The 13,720-nt window shown below is 51.9% G+C and overlaps 2 protein-coding genes across 2 annotated transcripts; one reads left to right on the top strand and one right to left on the bottom strand.

Annotated features, from left to right (window-relative positions):
- Window positions 1–67: 67 nt before the first annotated feature.
- Window positions 68–4,592, top strand: QC761_707930 (uncharacterized protein). The gene is made up of 4 exons (XM_062882342.1): window positions 68–237; window positions 295–2,417; window positions 2,468–2,619; window positions 2,667–4,592. Exons 1-4 carry the CDS (start codon window positions 220–222, stop codon window positions 4,448–4,450), a joined length of 4,077 nt encoding a protein of 1,358 aa, XP_062728374.1. The 5' UTR covers window positions 68–219; the 3' UTR covers window positions 4,451–4,592.
- A 3,757-nt stretch (window positions 4,593–8,349) lies between these two features.
- On the bottom strand, window positions 8,350–9,975 carry QC761_707920 (uncharacterized protein; the record flags this gene model as incomplete). Its single annotated transcript, XM_062882341.1, has 1 exon — window positions 8,350–9,975. One exon carries the CDS (start codon window positions 9,973–9,975, stop codon window positions 8,350–8,352), a length of 1,626 nt encoding a protein of 541 aa, XP_062728373.1.
- Between the last annotated feature and the right edge of the window lie 3,745 nt (window positions 9,976–13,720).

The raw sequence follows: 13,720 nt of genomic DNA, 5'->3' as shown, positions 1-13,720 counted from the left end.
GGGTGGGACGGTGGTTTGGTGGTGAGCAGAAAGGACGGCAGAATTTTGGATTTTTTTGGCAGAAAGTTTGGAGAGCAGCTGCATCTGCGCGACGCGGGCCTGGTCGCATTTCGGAGGGAGCTTTTGCTGGAGAGAGCTCGATGGCGAAAAAGAAACTGGGGGGCATTTTGCGACAAAAGATGAAATTATAGGGTTCTTTTTTACTTTTGATAATCATCAATGAAGGGTCAGGCCATGGTAGGTTTTTACAATTCGCAATGTTCCAAGGCGCAGCCCCGAGTAACAATCGCAAAGACAGGCGAAGCAGCCCTGATCAGGGCTGTTCAGGCATTCAACAAGGACACCAACATCGAAACACTACCAGAAAGACTCGAAAACATTTGGGATATACTATCAGAGCATCATGGAGGAAACTTTCACGCCGCCGAGGAAATGCTCTCGCGATCACTCCTAAAGCAAATGGTCGGGAAGACTGAGAATGCCGAAAGAGTGCGACGATACTCTCGAACATGGGACGTCTTGGGTGCCGTCTTTCAGCGCACCCCTCTCTTCTCCCTAGCAAAATCGCTGGCGGACTGGAAGTTCATCGGCATATTACAACAGACCTTGAGCGAGCTACGAGACATCGCGGTTGATGCAGGATTTAGGCTGGACGAGATCGAAGATGTAGAAATGACCGACGCCCCAGGCCCAGGAAGCCTATCACCCTCCAGGAAAAGAAAACGGACAGAGACGCTTGTGTACGACATAGTGGCGCAACGGACAACATTGGGGTGCTTACTGGCTGCGAAGGCCCTTCTTGAGGCGCTCAGGATACTGCTGGCTCGATGCGAGACCAAGCTGAACGATGGACCACCAACACACCAAATGGGTGCTGAGCACGTCAAGTCATTATTTTCATTGGCAGCGACCGATGCGGCTGAGATTCTCGGGCCAATACTGGATTTGTGCATTGCGGCCCATACCTGCTTGGATGATGCCTCGTACAGAGAGGTGTCTTCATGGCTGTCTACCCTCAGTTCTATCTGGGCCTTGCACCTACAAGGCCCAGGCGATGCTTTAGAGGTTGCGGCGCGTTTGACTTCTTCAGCAACCCTTCTTCTGGGGATGTTGACGGATGTGGCAGACCTAGGTTCCCGCAAAATCCAAAGTCCTACCAAGGAACGCTGGGCAAAGGATCTTCGTCGGTTCTTGTCCCGTAATCTGATGCTTCCTGCCAGGGCGGCTTTCCTCAACAGGAATGACCGATCAGTTCTCCAGAGAGCTGTTGAGGCCTGTGCTGCTGGACCACCCCCACGCTTTATGCGTCGTCCATCCACATCCTTTTTGACTTTCCCAGTCATTTTTGACTTGGTTGGCCAGTCTCCGCGTGAGTTTGGTGGTAACACCTCCATCAAGGACTATGAAACATGGGTTCAGGCAGTGTTCGATACCATGTTCACGACTTCAAAAACCATCCCCCACCTCAAGGGTCAGGTAGAAAGCGTGGGCAAGTCAGCGATGCGGAGGGTTTTGGAGGTGGCAACATACCGAGACGAAGCTCTTTCCGCGGAGAGCCTCCGGCTGGTGTGCAAGGAATTTGCCCTTGGCGAGCGTAAGGATGATTGGGATATACTTTTGTCCATCGTAAAACTCAACCCCGATGCGTTTCTGCTCTCGGAGGACGGAAAGGAGCTTCTGAACCAGATTCTGGAAAAGACGAAAGGTTCAAATTCTTTGACTGATGAAGACCGGGAGGTGGCTGTCAAGTTCATTGCCCTCCTTGCCGAAGGATATGCCCAAGCCCGCGACTTGTCTTCGTTTGTCAAGACCTGGCTTCATTACCTCGATTCTCCCAAATCCGAAGGGAAATTGGACCCCCTGTGGGCACAAGAAGAGCTAGCGGGTACAGTCGCGTCTTTGGTGCAATCTTCTCTCAATGCCAATCAGCTTGCGGAGTTGGTAGCATGGCTGTCGGAGCAAGAGGCAAGCGCGGCAAGGGTTTTCCTTCTTGAGGCTCTTTCTAGGGGTGTTGCTCGCGAGGAATTTATTGATGCGGCAAACATGAAGATTTTTGATGCTATCATGGCTCAGAAGGTCTCCAAGAAGGATACCCCTCTCATCTCTGCTTGCCGTTGGAGTGATGCTGCCCGGACTCTCGCCGAGGGCACGCTGGAGGAAGCCGGTCGGGTTTGGTCACGGGTCGGCTCACACCTAAAGAAGACTTTGAAGAAGTCGGGAGTGGATGGGGAGGATACCTTTGCTGCGTTCAAGTGCTGTGTCGCTGCTTGGCTGTCAAACTATCTTGAAGGTGCCGATGAGGAGGAAACGTCTAAATTGGTCTGCTCCTTCCTTGGGAAACTTGAGGAGGATGCGAGCTCCGAGTCAAGGAGACGATATATCTCTTGGATTCTCGAGGAGGAGCCTCGTCTTGTCAGGTGTGGATTCTATGACCTTCATTTCTGGCTACTTTGCTAACTGTTCACAGCATGGTCGTTGACAAGACGGGCAAAGTACCAGATATCATTCTGTCGCTTGTCAAGCCCACACCTGGGGATGACTCGGCTGGTTTGCGTCATGCCGCCACAGTTGGCAAAGTTCTGTTGAAGGAATGCGATACTGGAAACCAGAAGCTCACTGGTAAGTGGCTCAGCCTTGTTGTTGATGGCACATTCTAACGTCAACAGATACTCTGATCGACACCGTCATCAAAGTGATTGAAGAGTCTGAGGCCGGGACGTTTCAACCATCAACCAAGGATGCTGTTCTGTTCCTGCTCAATGCGCCTATGGAAACCCTTAGCCGTAGCCAGCGGGAAGCCACGATGAAGACGTTGATCAGCCACGTTCCACGAACCTCGAACAAGGCGGGACCACTTGGGGCAGACTACTGGGAGCCAGTGCTCTACTTGATGGTCAAGCTAATGAACGAGCCAACCTTCTATGAGGGGATGAGTTTCAGCCATTTGGAAACTGTTGGGGCAGGTCTTGTTTCAACGACGGGTGATGATGCCGAAGTTCAGCGCCTCTTCTCTTTGCTGTACGAATTGGCTGTGTTGACTATCCGACAAATGGCTAGCGGAAACCTTGATTCGAGGGAGAAGACATACCTCTCTGATGCCAAGGCGGTGCTTCAGGAGAAGGCAGCTGATGGCGATACTGTCGTGCGTCTCGTTCTTCTGCGCGCCTTTCTCGCGACTGTCCAAGAGTCCAAGACTGCCCCAAGGCTGGAGAAGGCTGGTCTGGACTTTAGCGGCCTTGGAGATGACCTATTCCAGATGGCTTCATCCGTTGCGACAGTCGGCAAATGGCGTGGAAAGAAACTACTGGCTCTTCTGTTAGCGTTGTCTGCTCTTGACAGTATGGGACGCGATTCTGTCAAGCAAGCGGTCGCCTCTGCCGTGAAGCCACTCGTCAAGACTAGCGACAAGCTGGTTGACGAAGGCATCCAAGCTGGTTGGTCCATCCGCATGTTCTTGGCAGACCACTTCCTCGAATCCCTCGAGTCCCCATTCCAAATCGAGCTCGACATGGAGATTTCCGAGACTGGCGAGGTCATCAAGTCCGCCATCGAAGTCCCAGTTCTCCGCAAATACGTCGACGCCGTAGTCCGCCACGCCGACGAACCCATCAAACTCCAATACCTCAAAGACCTCCTCCTCACCAACCCCCCCAGCCGAAACAAACTCCTTGGCCGTCTCCTCATCATCGACCAATTAATCCACCACCTCAAGGGTTCTAAACCATCCTCTTCCTCCTCCAAATTCGATCTCCCCCAAGCCCACGCCATCCTCACCAAATCCCTCCCCGCCCTCACCACCCTCCCGCACATAATCCAAACAACCAAAACCATTTTGTTTCTTCTCGAACACTCAACAATGAAACAGTTCAACATCGACCTCACCCTCTCCCGCGTCTCTCTCCTCGCCAACTCCTCCTCTTTCCAGACCCTCCTCGCTTCCCAACCCCAACTCTACCTCCCTTTGTGCTCCCTCCTAGAAGTAGTGATAAAACGTCACCGCCACCGCCTCGAGGGCCACTTCCACATCGTCCTCTCCCCCCTTCAGGACCTCCTCCGGTTACTCCTCTCCAAGTGCGACTCCTCCCCACAGTGGGAGAAGAACGCCCAGCAATTCTCCCGACTCCTCACGCTTATCTGCGAGCCCACTGCAGCTACCACCGCGCAGACAAATCACACTGTCCTCGAATCGGAAAAGGACAGGGCGAAGAGGTATGCGGGGCAGTACATGTATTTGGTGTTGATGCAGTACATCAAGTGCCAGCTGGAGTATGTTGCTCCGCCGCATGCGATTAAGGAAGTGCTGGAGAAGGAGGGGATGTATGCTATCATTAGGATTACGAGCCAGGAGGGGTTGAAGATTATGAGTGAGGGGATGGATGGTGGGGGGAGGGTGGTGTTTAAGGAATTGTGGAGGAGATGGGAGAGGTTTGGGAAGTGGACTGGTGTGTAGTGCAGGTTTGTTGCGGGAGAGGGAGTTGATGGAAAATGTACATACCTGGTTCTGTTGTTCATATGGGTGTTATGCAGAAGGAAGTTCATGTGTGTTTGATATCATTTCATGCGTGTGGCGATAAAGGGTAGACGTGTCAGGTTTCTGTCGGTGTCCATTGACTATCATGGAACGTCTATCCACTCTCTTTGACACATTTTGTTTATCTTTTGACATTTTTTGGGTTATCTTTTGAAGCCCACAGACCATCTTTCAAGAGGTATTAACCACCCGTTAAAGCCTAGTGACTGTCTTCATATTCCCTTTAACTATGTCTTAATACCTCGAAGCTGTCTTCTAACCCGACTTGTTTATCCTGAGAGGATTAAACTGCTTTATCCACTCTTGAAGGCTTGCCCTTCTCCATATTTCCCGCTCTTGCAACCCTGGCCAGTCTGATAAGGATATTGCACTGAAATCCATCCTACTGCCAAATTCAGCACTGCTACCTCTGGTTGACCCTCCCTGCCAACTCTGCCTCCTCTGGATAACCCCCCTCCCGCTCCCCCATCTCTGGGCATCTCCTGCAGCCGGCTCATATCGTCACCCTCAATCTTTATTGCTATGTCAAGTATCTCTTGTACCCTTTTTGAACTCCATACATTTATTTGCGTACAGGATTTTTCTCTTGCTCCTCTTCCATGCCTCCTCCTCTTCTCCTTCTCTCCCCCCCCTCTCCTCCCCCTCTCCTCCTTCACCTCCTCCTCCTCTGCTCCCCCCTCGTCATATTTGGACTGCTTCGAGCTGTCGAAACCAGCGCTGACGCGTGTGTGTATCAGTCGATCGGATATTGAACTCGGCACCGCCTCTGCCAACTCTGAACGGGTTGTTGGCTCCCTGGCCAACCTGACCACAGCTTTCGCGCTGCAACACCATCTGACCGGCAGGTCCATCACCACTGTCTCTGGCTGACACTTCCCACACAGCCCCGTCTCCTCTTGGTGTTGACAGGCAACGCGACGTAATAGATAGGAAGCGTGCGGTCCAAGTAGTCTGAGCAAGCGTGTGAGAGAGAGACTATCTCGTGTGATGGAAAAGAAGTGGAAGCCCAGTAACACCCTGTGGCCCACCATGGTGTGTATCCCGCAAATCCTGTCAATCCCCCTCCTAAACCGCGCTTTCAAGATATCGACCACGATATCATCCCTGCCCCTTCTCCCTCAAACTCACAGCGATTGCTCCCACCCCGCATCAAGCATCTCCTGCACCCTCTCCAAAATCCCACATGTCGTCGTCGTGAGCGAACGCTATTATCCACCGTTGGCTCACGGCCATATCACTACCTAGGTTGGTATTCTTTCATCCGTCGTCCTGAACTGGTATGAGCTGTCGAAGCAGGGCGGAACGTGAATACAACGGTTGATTGGACCTGAGCGGCGGGCTCTGAGAGGTTGGCATAGTTGGATTGTGCGTTGATATCGATGTGATGGTGCTGTTGTTTCTGTTGTTGTTGTTGCTGCTGCTGCTTCTGGTGCTGCTGCTGCTATGTGTGGCGTTGGTGGTGCTGCTGTTGCTGTTGGCGAGGTTGGAGGGCTTGATTGCTTCTAAAGCAACACAAGTTCGCCCTTTGAAAGCGCAATCCGTTTGTCCACAGTATGTGGGTATGGCTCAGTCTCCCCTCCTTCAATGGTAAAGCCCTTGTGTTGAACCACCTGAACAAAGATAAGACGCAGTTGAAGAAAAAAAGTTGTGATTTATTCGACTTAGCTGAAGAGTCTTTGGTTTGTTGATAAAGACCGAAAGACAAGACTGGGGGAGAAAATAACAAGTTTGTGCTTAAGATTGCGCCAGTAACCCGATATCAAAAAGGCAAGAGCGAATCTGAGACAAGTCCTCCTTCCTTGAGAAAGTAACCCTTTAAACTGGGTGCTGGATGTGGAGGAAGGTACCGACCTGGTTGTGACTTCTCTTGATACTTGGGTGGGCCGGTGGGTGTCTGAAGAGGAAAGAGCTAACTTTGGACAGGAAGGAACAACCTTTAGCTGTATAAAAGGGGAGCCGCACTAGAGTGCACAGCAATATGGTGTTTTGCAGATATTCATGTGGTACTTGAGGTCCTAAAAATAACTTATACAACATAATTCCTTAACCTGAGGAAGCTTTGAAAGGAGGCTATTGTAAGCATCAGCTTCATGAACATAGATCTAATAGTTTACATCGTACAAAAGGCTATAGACTTATAGTAGCAGTTCTGTACCGATTCTGTCAAATGAGCTCTAGATCTCGTCTATGATGCTATTGCCATAGCCACGAGACCCACCCCCCCCTTCCCTCATCCCCTCCAAGAATCACATCATCCCCTTACCTACCACAAACACAACTAACTCCCTCCCCTATCCCAGACACTCACGCCATCCTCACCTTACCCATACAATAGCAAACCGAACATCCACCCCCTCAAACATTAATATATCCCCAAAGTCCAAACCCCAGGGTCCATCTCATGTACCCCAGATTCCTCCCATGTGTCTTGGTGACACAACCCAGACACCATCCACACCATCTAGGACATACTCCAGATCGTGTAACACGAGTCCCAAGTCCAAGGGCATGGATTGTCCGCCCTCACCAATTGACCACTTTAAAAAAGTCTCGGAGGAAAAATCCCCTTCCCACCACAGTCACAACACGAGCCAAAAAAAAAAGTGTTGAAAATATTTCTTCACTATTCTTTACACACTACAAAAATATCCGCAGTTCTTGTAACAACAAGTCCGTTTAGGTCGCGATACATGCATGCCATCACAAAATTCTCTTCCTCTGCCTTGATGTGTTGTTCAATCCAATGCAACACACCATCACCACGCCCCTTCCCTCCCAACCCCTCACAAAACTCCCAAACAGTGCGCCTGCTTTATCTCCCCCTCCAAGAAATCCAAGAATTATTCCCCTCCCCTCCCCACTGGCGTGTGTACAGCAGCTGTAGTGTATGAACAATGCTATGAACAATGATGTATGCAAGTGATGTAAAAGTGGTTGATCCCACCCCACTAAACTTTATTACCGGAACACCTTCCCCAATGCAGTTATGAAATCCTGCTCTCCTCTTGCTGAATGATGAAATGCCATGCCCATCAATGCCGCCCCCCTCCGAAAAAAAACCGGCTTCTCGAAGCCCAAGAGAAGAAAGCAAAAAAATTCGCCAATGATGCAAGCCTCTCCCACCCTTTCGGATTTTCGAACCAAATCGAAAATTGAAGGTCCTGGTGTGTTGGAAACAAGTTGCTGGCGGCAAAAAGAAAATGTCGTAGCTGGGTGGATAATGCTCGCTCCTAATGGTTCCAAAAAAGCAAAAAAACCGCCCCAATCCGTCGCTATGCATGCGGCTATTGTGAAATCTGAGAGAGAAAGAAAGTTCGTGTGCGTGTGCGTTATGCGTCTGTGTTGTTGAGTTGTCCAATGGCCAAGCCCCCGAGATGTGAGAGCCACCAGCCATTCAGCAGCCATCGGGCTGCTGCGGGATGCGTGGGGTTCCGAGGCGGTCTGCTGAAGGGGTGCTCGCCGCAGCAAACTCCAAAGTGTCCGAAAACCCCTCAGCCCCCCCGACAAAGAGTCATTCGAGGCGTGGAGGAGGCTCGTCGGTACGGTCGCTCGCTTTTCGGAGTTTGAAATTCTGGCCGAAGCGGTGGCCGGGCAGAAGGTCCACTGCAATCGCCGAAGTATTGCGCCCCCGGCATTCAGGTCTTTCGAGCCCCAAAGACGTTGGTGTATGGTCTTGGCATGGTGATGTGGATCTTGATGGCATCCCGCGGGAGCGGTTCATTGATGACATCGGGCGGGTTGGTGCCACTGCCGTGGTAGATAATTTTTGGTTGCCGCCACCGTCTAGAACAGCAGCAGCGCCGATAGCGGCGCCGTGTTCAGCAGCTAACAGGAACCCATCTGGCTGGAACTCCATCCGGACCAACCTCGTAGGGCTTCGTGCTAGGTTTTCGGGGCGGCAGAGCCCACCTTGCCCGGCCCGGCCGTTGGTCGTCCAGCTTGCCCCGTTTGCGCATGGCCATCTCCATAACAGCAATGCGGATGAAGTCGGGGTTCTCGCGCATTTCCCGCTGGCGTGGTCCAGGCATGGGGTACTCGGAGGGCGTCGGCTTGACCTGTTGCTGTTGCGATGTGTTTGATGCCGAAGATGGTCCTACTGATGGGTAAGGAGAGCGGCCAGGAGAAGGTCCACTTCGCGCTCGGTGGACCTTGTATGTTTGCATCTGAATCGATGCCGTAAATGTTCGTAGGGCGGGACCATTGGTGATAGACTGCGGCTTCTCGAGTCGCGCAGTTGTCGTTGGGTTGAGGTAGCGACGCAAGGCTGCGGTTGGCTCTTCCTCCAGTGGAGGTGGCCTGCGCTCATCAGTGTAAGGGACCTGCGGGTCGATGGTGAGAATAGATCTGGTGAGGAAATCTTCTGGTGGGATCGATGTGAAGTTCAGGTTTGAGAACGACTTGGCGGCCTGGCGTAAGGCGCGCAACGAAGCGGTCAGATTCGACTTGAATGCTGCCTTGAAAGGCGATCGCGAAACCTTCTTGTCTTGGGTTTCGGCCTTGTCCTCGTCAAAAACGCTGAAATCCAACTGCTCAACCGCCACCTCGGGCGATGAGAGCGGGTGAGACAAGACCTCCTCCGGAGGGGAAGCAACGGGGGTCAAGGAACGCCGAGTAGGCTTGACACTCCGCCTCCTAACTGGTGTCCGGGGAGATTCCAAGGAAGAAAGCGTATCGGTAGCGTAAGAGTTGCAAAGAGATGGCATAGACTCCAGAGAGACAGTCCTCGTCGACAGAACCGAACCCATCGAGCTCTCGCAATAAGACATGCTGTCTGACTCCGCCTCGAGATCCTCGGGTGACATCAGCAGCAGATCTAATGGACTCTTGCTCAAGGACAAGCTGAGTTCCTTCTCGGATTCTTGGGCTCTCTCGATGATGGACTCAACAGTCATGCGTTTCTCCATCTTGGCCTGCCTCACACTCCTGGTCTGCCTAGGCGGTGGAATGCTCGTGATGGCAAGCAGCGCAGCAACAGATGGGGGAATGGCATCTGGTGAGTGTCCATCCTTGGGACGGTGCGACGCCGAGTTGTGCCTTCGGTCGCCATGGTGGCGATGCGGCTTTTGGGGACGAAGGGTATCGCGAGACTTTGGTCTGGATGGAATCTGAACAGGAGTCGATGGGGTTGTAGGGCGAGAAATCGTAGTGGTTGTTCGAGGAGGGCTCAGGGCAGAGGACCCAAGGCGACTGGCCTCTCTTCGCTTGGAGGGCATGGCGGGAGCGGTAACACGACTGCTGTTGCTGACGGTGACTGGTGTAGGATGTTGAGGGAAGCGTTCATATTCCTCAGCTATGGTACGGATGGATGTAGGTGTAGGCGCAGGCGGAGAAGAAGAGGATCGAAGGTGGGAGGTGGGAATAGGTGTAGGTGTAGGTGTAGATTTAGGTCGAGGTTGGGGCGGCGAGGCGTGCCTGGAAACAAGATAGGAACGTGCAGACATCATACTGTCGAGTTGGCGGCCCTTGGCATTAATAGCACACGACAAAGAGACCCTGAGGTAACGAGGTACCTCTCCAGCTGGCCGGACGGTGCGGATCGGCTGCGCAGGGCATTCCCGGCTAGACCGTATTCAGGACCTGGCCTGCTGCTCTGTGGTCGGCGACCAACAGAAGGCCAGCGAATTCCAGGGCTTGTCAGCGCTGGATGCCACGACACACGGGAGACCCTGTGATGCGGTCCAATGTCTCGCGTGCCGGCAGCGAAACGAGTACGTAAAAGTACGTAACGAGAAGGCCCAAAGATCCACTGTCTTGAGCTGCCTTAGACCCTAGCTGCTGCTTTTCTTCGGAGGCTTGCGCTCCAACGTTCCGTCCCGCGGGAGTCAAGAGATATTACCAAGCCGGGACTTGAATTTGCGGTGCAACGGTGATTTGGCTCAAAGGCTGCGGAGCCGGCGGGATGTCGAGCCGTTGGGATCGAAAGTAGGCGGTTTTGAGATAGAAGCTTTCTGTCGTCACTGTGTGGACAAGCTGAGGGGCGGCAGATGGATGCAGGTTGGCTCAGGTGGGTGCTATGCAAGCGTGGTCCCTGGTCTTCTGGGGAATATTGAACGGGTCCCTGAGTCTAAGGTAGTTGCCGAAAATGGACGGGCTTCGATTACAAACTTTCTAGCAGGTGCAGTATTCGGAGGTGTAGATTGAGCGAGATATCCGTATGTGTTTTTTCTTCGGTCTGTATATGATCAAACATAGGTAAAAAGACAACTAGGTTGAAACGCGTGGCGGGCTGCGGCTTGCTATATACTCTCAGGTTATTAGCACGGCGGCGGTTGTCAGATGGCTGGCGGCAGCGGTGGAGTCCCTGATAAGGACCGTTTCCAGTTGGGAACTGCCTGCCCGGGTCGGGTGTTGTGTTTGCTGGTTTGCTGCCCACGCATGCCCAAGCACTCCAAGATACGGAGGAGGTCACACCCACACTTTTTGAATAGAGATCGCTGGGCAACCCCAACATCACCCAAAACCCAGGGGGTCGACGTAGCAGGCGCAGTCTGAAGCACACGAGCCAGCAGCTGTGGTCAGACAGGCACACAGGCACCGCTCGGAACGCCTCACTCACCGCTGACACTTCCAACCTGTTCACGGATGTGGGGGTTTCGTACAACTTCCGTCACAAACGACAGCGGACAGCTCGGAGAGCAGGGCACCAATTATACATATTTCTACCAGCTACATGTCATTGATAAGGATCAAGTCTCACCGCATCGTGAAGGCTGCCACGGCAGGCAGCGAGACATCATAGATAAGAAGTATTGTTAGTCTCTTCGGAAAATAACTGGCGATAACACTGATCGGATCTCGAACCTCGCCGGAAGGCAAAAAGCTTCGTGAAACGTCGTTTTAATATGCATACAACGACACCAACCTGCACATAATAGACAACTTCACGGATAGATATCTCCAGACGTGGGCTTCTTGAATTTACACACACGCCGTCGTGGTGTGTAACACAGAGAACTCCCACGTCTGCCAAGACGATCAGCCTCTCTAGCAGCCCGCCTTCCTATCTCGGGCTTGCTTAATCACTGGGCACACATGATTATCTTTTCGTGACTCCTCATCAACTGCTCCCTCGTCTAACAACTTGAGCCTGTTTTTGGCAGTTTGGACAACTGGATGGTCTGGTATGGCATTTTATTCCATAGGGCAAATGGACACGATGTTACAACGGGGTCGTTGTCGAATAAGCTGCCCGGGGTGCCCCAGGTGCCTCGGCAGCCAAAACCTTCTCGAAGAAGAGTCGAACCCCGAAACTCCACCTTCAAGATTTCGGGGATTTGATTTCCCCATCAAATCCATGGACCATTTCGGCATCCTCGGACGCTCGTTTGAGATGGCGATGTTTTTTTTTCCAGCTTCACAGTCTGTCGGCGATAGGATCAAACCGGACGGAATTATCTGCCATCATCGTCCATATCCGCCATATGCACCTCGATCAATCAAGACCACATGCTGATACCACACCTTATCGAGAGCTAAAGGCTTGTTATTAATCCGGAAAAGGCCACAGGACGCGTGGGGACTGAACTTGAATGCGGGGTGCATCAGCCCGTCCGCGATACCATGACGATCGATTCGACCAGGGGTGGTGCACCGTCTGCGCGCTTGTGAGTGACTTTTTTGGTATCCCTCTTCTTGGCTTTTCGACTTGTGATATCGACGAACGCCTATCAACGAAGAAAGCCTCTTAAACGTCACCCGCTGACACAATATATCAGGTGACCCCAAGCCAAATCACTCTCTGTATCACCAATTCCAACAAGACAACACATCCATCAGGCACATTTAAACAACAAACTCCATCCCAGTTGCCCCTCCAAGTCAAATCCACCCCACGAACACAACGTGACATGGTTCAACGAGGGACATCCCAAACTAACAACTCCAAGAGAATTGGCTTTCCTGCCCACAACCCTCCGCAAAACCTAATCTGGACATCCCGCCGCTTACACCATCCCACGAACCTGCCGAACTTCCCTCTACGCGAGCAAAAGGAACCGAAGAATCAAGCAGCTACTCGTCACTACAGACACCATGGGAACAAAACGTCCGTTTGCCCGCCGACATGGCACCCCAGATGCCTGACGCTAGGGCAAGGGACGTACGTTGGGCTGCAAGAAAAACGCAAAAACAGACGATACCACCAACCTCCCTCCCTTCCCCCTCCCCACGCACATGCGGCTATCGTATCGTGTTTCGAAAAAAAAAAAATGTTCGATGCCTTCCTGCAAACCATGGTGAGTGGTGAAGAGGGGGCTCCACATGCGCATTTTTTGTGTCTGAGAAGACTTCTACGAAACCTTCCAACTTCCATCATCTCCACTTTTTTATTTTTCGGATTGGTTTGTGGAGTTTTTCCCAAATTCAATAACAGAGTGGACATGTGTTGATGTTATCGTCCTTCTGCTTTGGTTGAGCGAGTCCATCCGTTTATACCCGCTGATAAAGCATAGTTGACAGACTGCCTCTTTGGGGAGACCTATCACGACAATATCAGGTGGTGTGTGTGTACATGTGCTCTTCGGCAGTACCAAGAGAAAATATCAGGCCGCCAAGAGGGGGGAGTAAGCATGATTATTCTCGTTGCATACCAACAGTGTGCATGGGTAGGGGTCGAGAGGATCGGGGAGGAATAGGCGGGATCTGAGGTGAGAAGGTGGTGATGTTTGAACCTTGATGACCGGCCGAGTTTCGTTGCACCGAAGGCTTCAAGAAGGTCGGCAGTTGAGTTTGGATAAGGTTAAGTGAGACAGAGTTGTTGTGACTTTCCTTATGGAGTAGTCTATTCAGGGGGGCTGTCAGGGCTGATCACTACCTGCTTTATACGGAAACTACTGACTGAAGCCAAGCCGGAAAACTCCTTGAAATCGGTTACAGCTGGTGGTTTACTACAAGCAAAGAAGTGGCTGGATATTGATTTGTAAATGCTGTTGCACATCAGAGTAAGCGCTGAAATCCTTCAGTCATTTGGAAGTCTCTCAAACTCGGGGAAAATATCTTCACCACAGGGCTGTCTTGAAGCCATGACAGGCCACAGTCACCCCTCAAGTGTGAGCGAGAAAGAAAGCTCACTGCATACACTAGATCGATTCTGACCTTGACAATCACAAAAGAACAAAGGTGTCTGCTTACCCAAATTAACATTTTTTGCAAGTTCTTCAAAGAATCAGAACCCAACGACTGCTAGACCAC

Source organism: Podospora bellae-mahoneyi, chromosome 7 (genome assembly GCF_035222275.1).
Source record: "Podospora bellae-mahoneyi strain CBS 112042 chromosome 7, whole genome shotgun sequence".
Classification (NCBI taxonomy): domain Eukaryota; kingdom Fungi; phylum Ascomycota; class Sordariomycetes; order Sordariales; family Podosporaceae; genus Podospora; species Podospora bellae-mahoneyi.
Note: the sequence above shows the minus strand (reverse complement) of the source record. Positions and strands in the feature narration are given on the sequence as shown.

What these genes read in the sequence shown, in the direction of transcription:
- QC761_707930 (XM_062882342.1), top strand. An exon ending in GAGGAGCCTCGTCTTGTCAG is followed by an intron (nt 2,418 to 2,467) that starts GTGTGGATTCTA and finishes AACTGTTCACAG; the next exon opens with CATGGTCGTTGACAAGACGG. An exon ending in TGGAAACCAGAAGCTCACTG is followed by an intron (nt 2,620 to 2,666) that starts GTAAGTGGCTCA and finishes TAACGTCAACAG; the next exon opens with ATACTCTGATCGACACCGTC.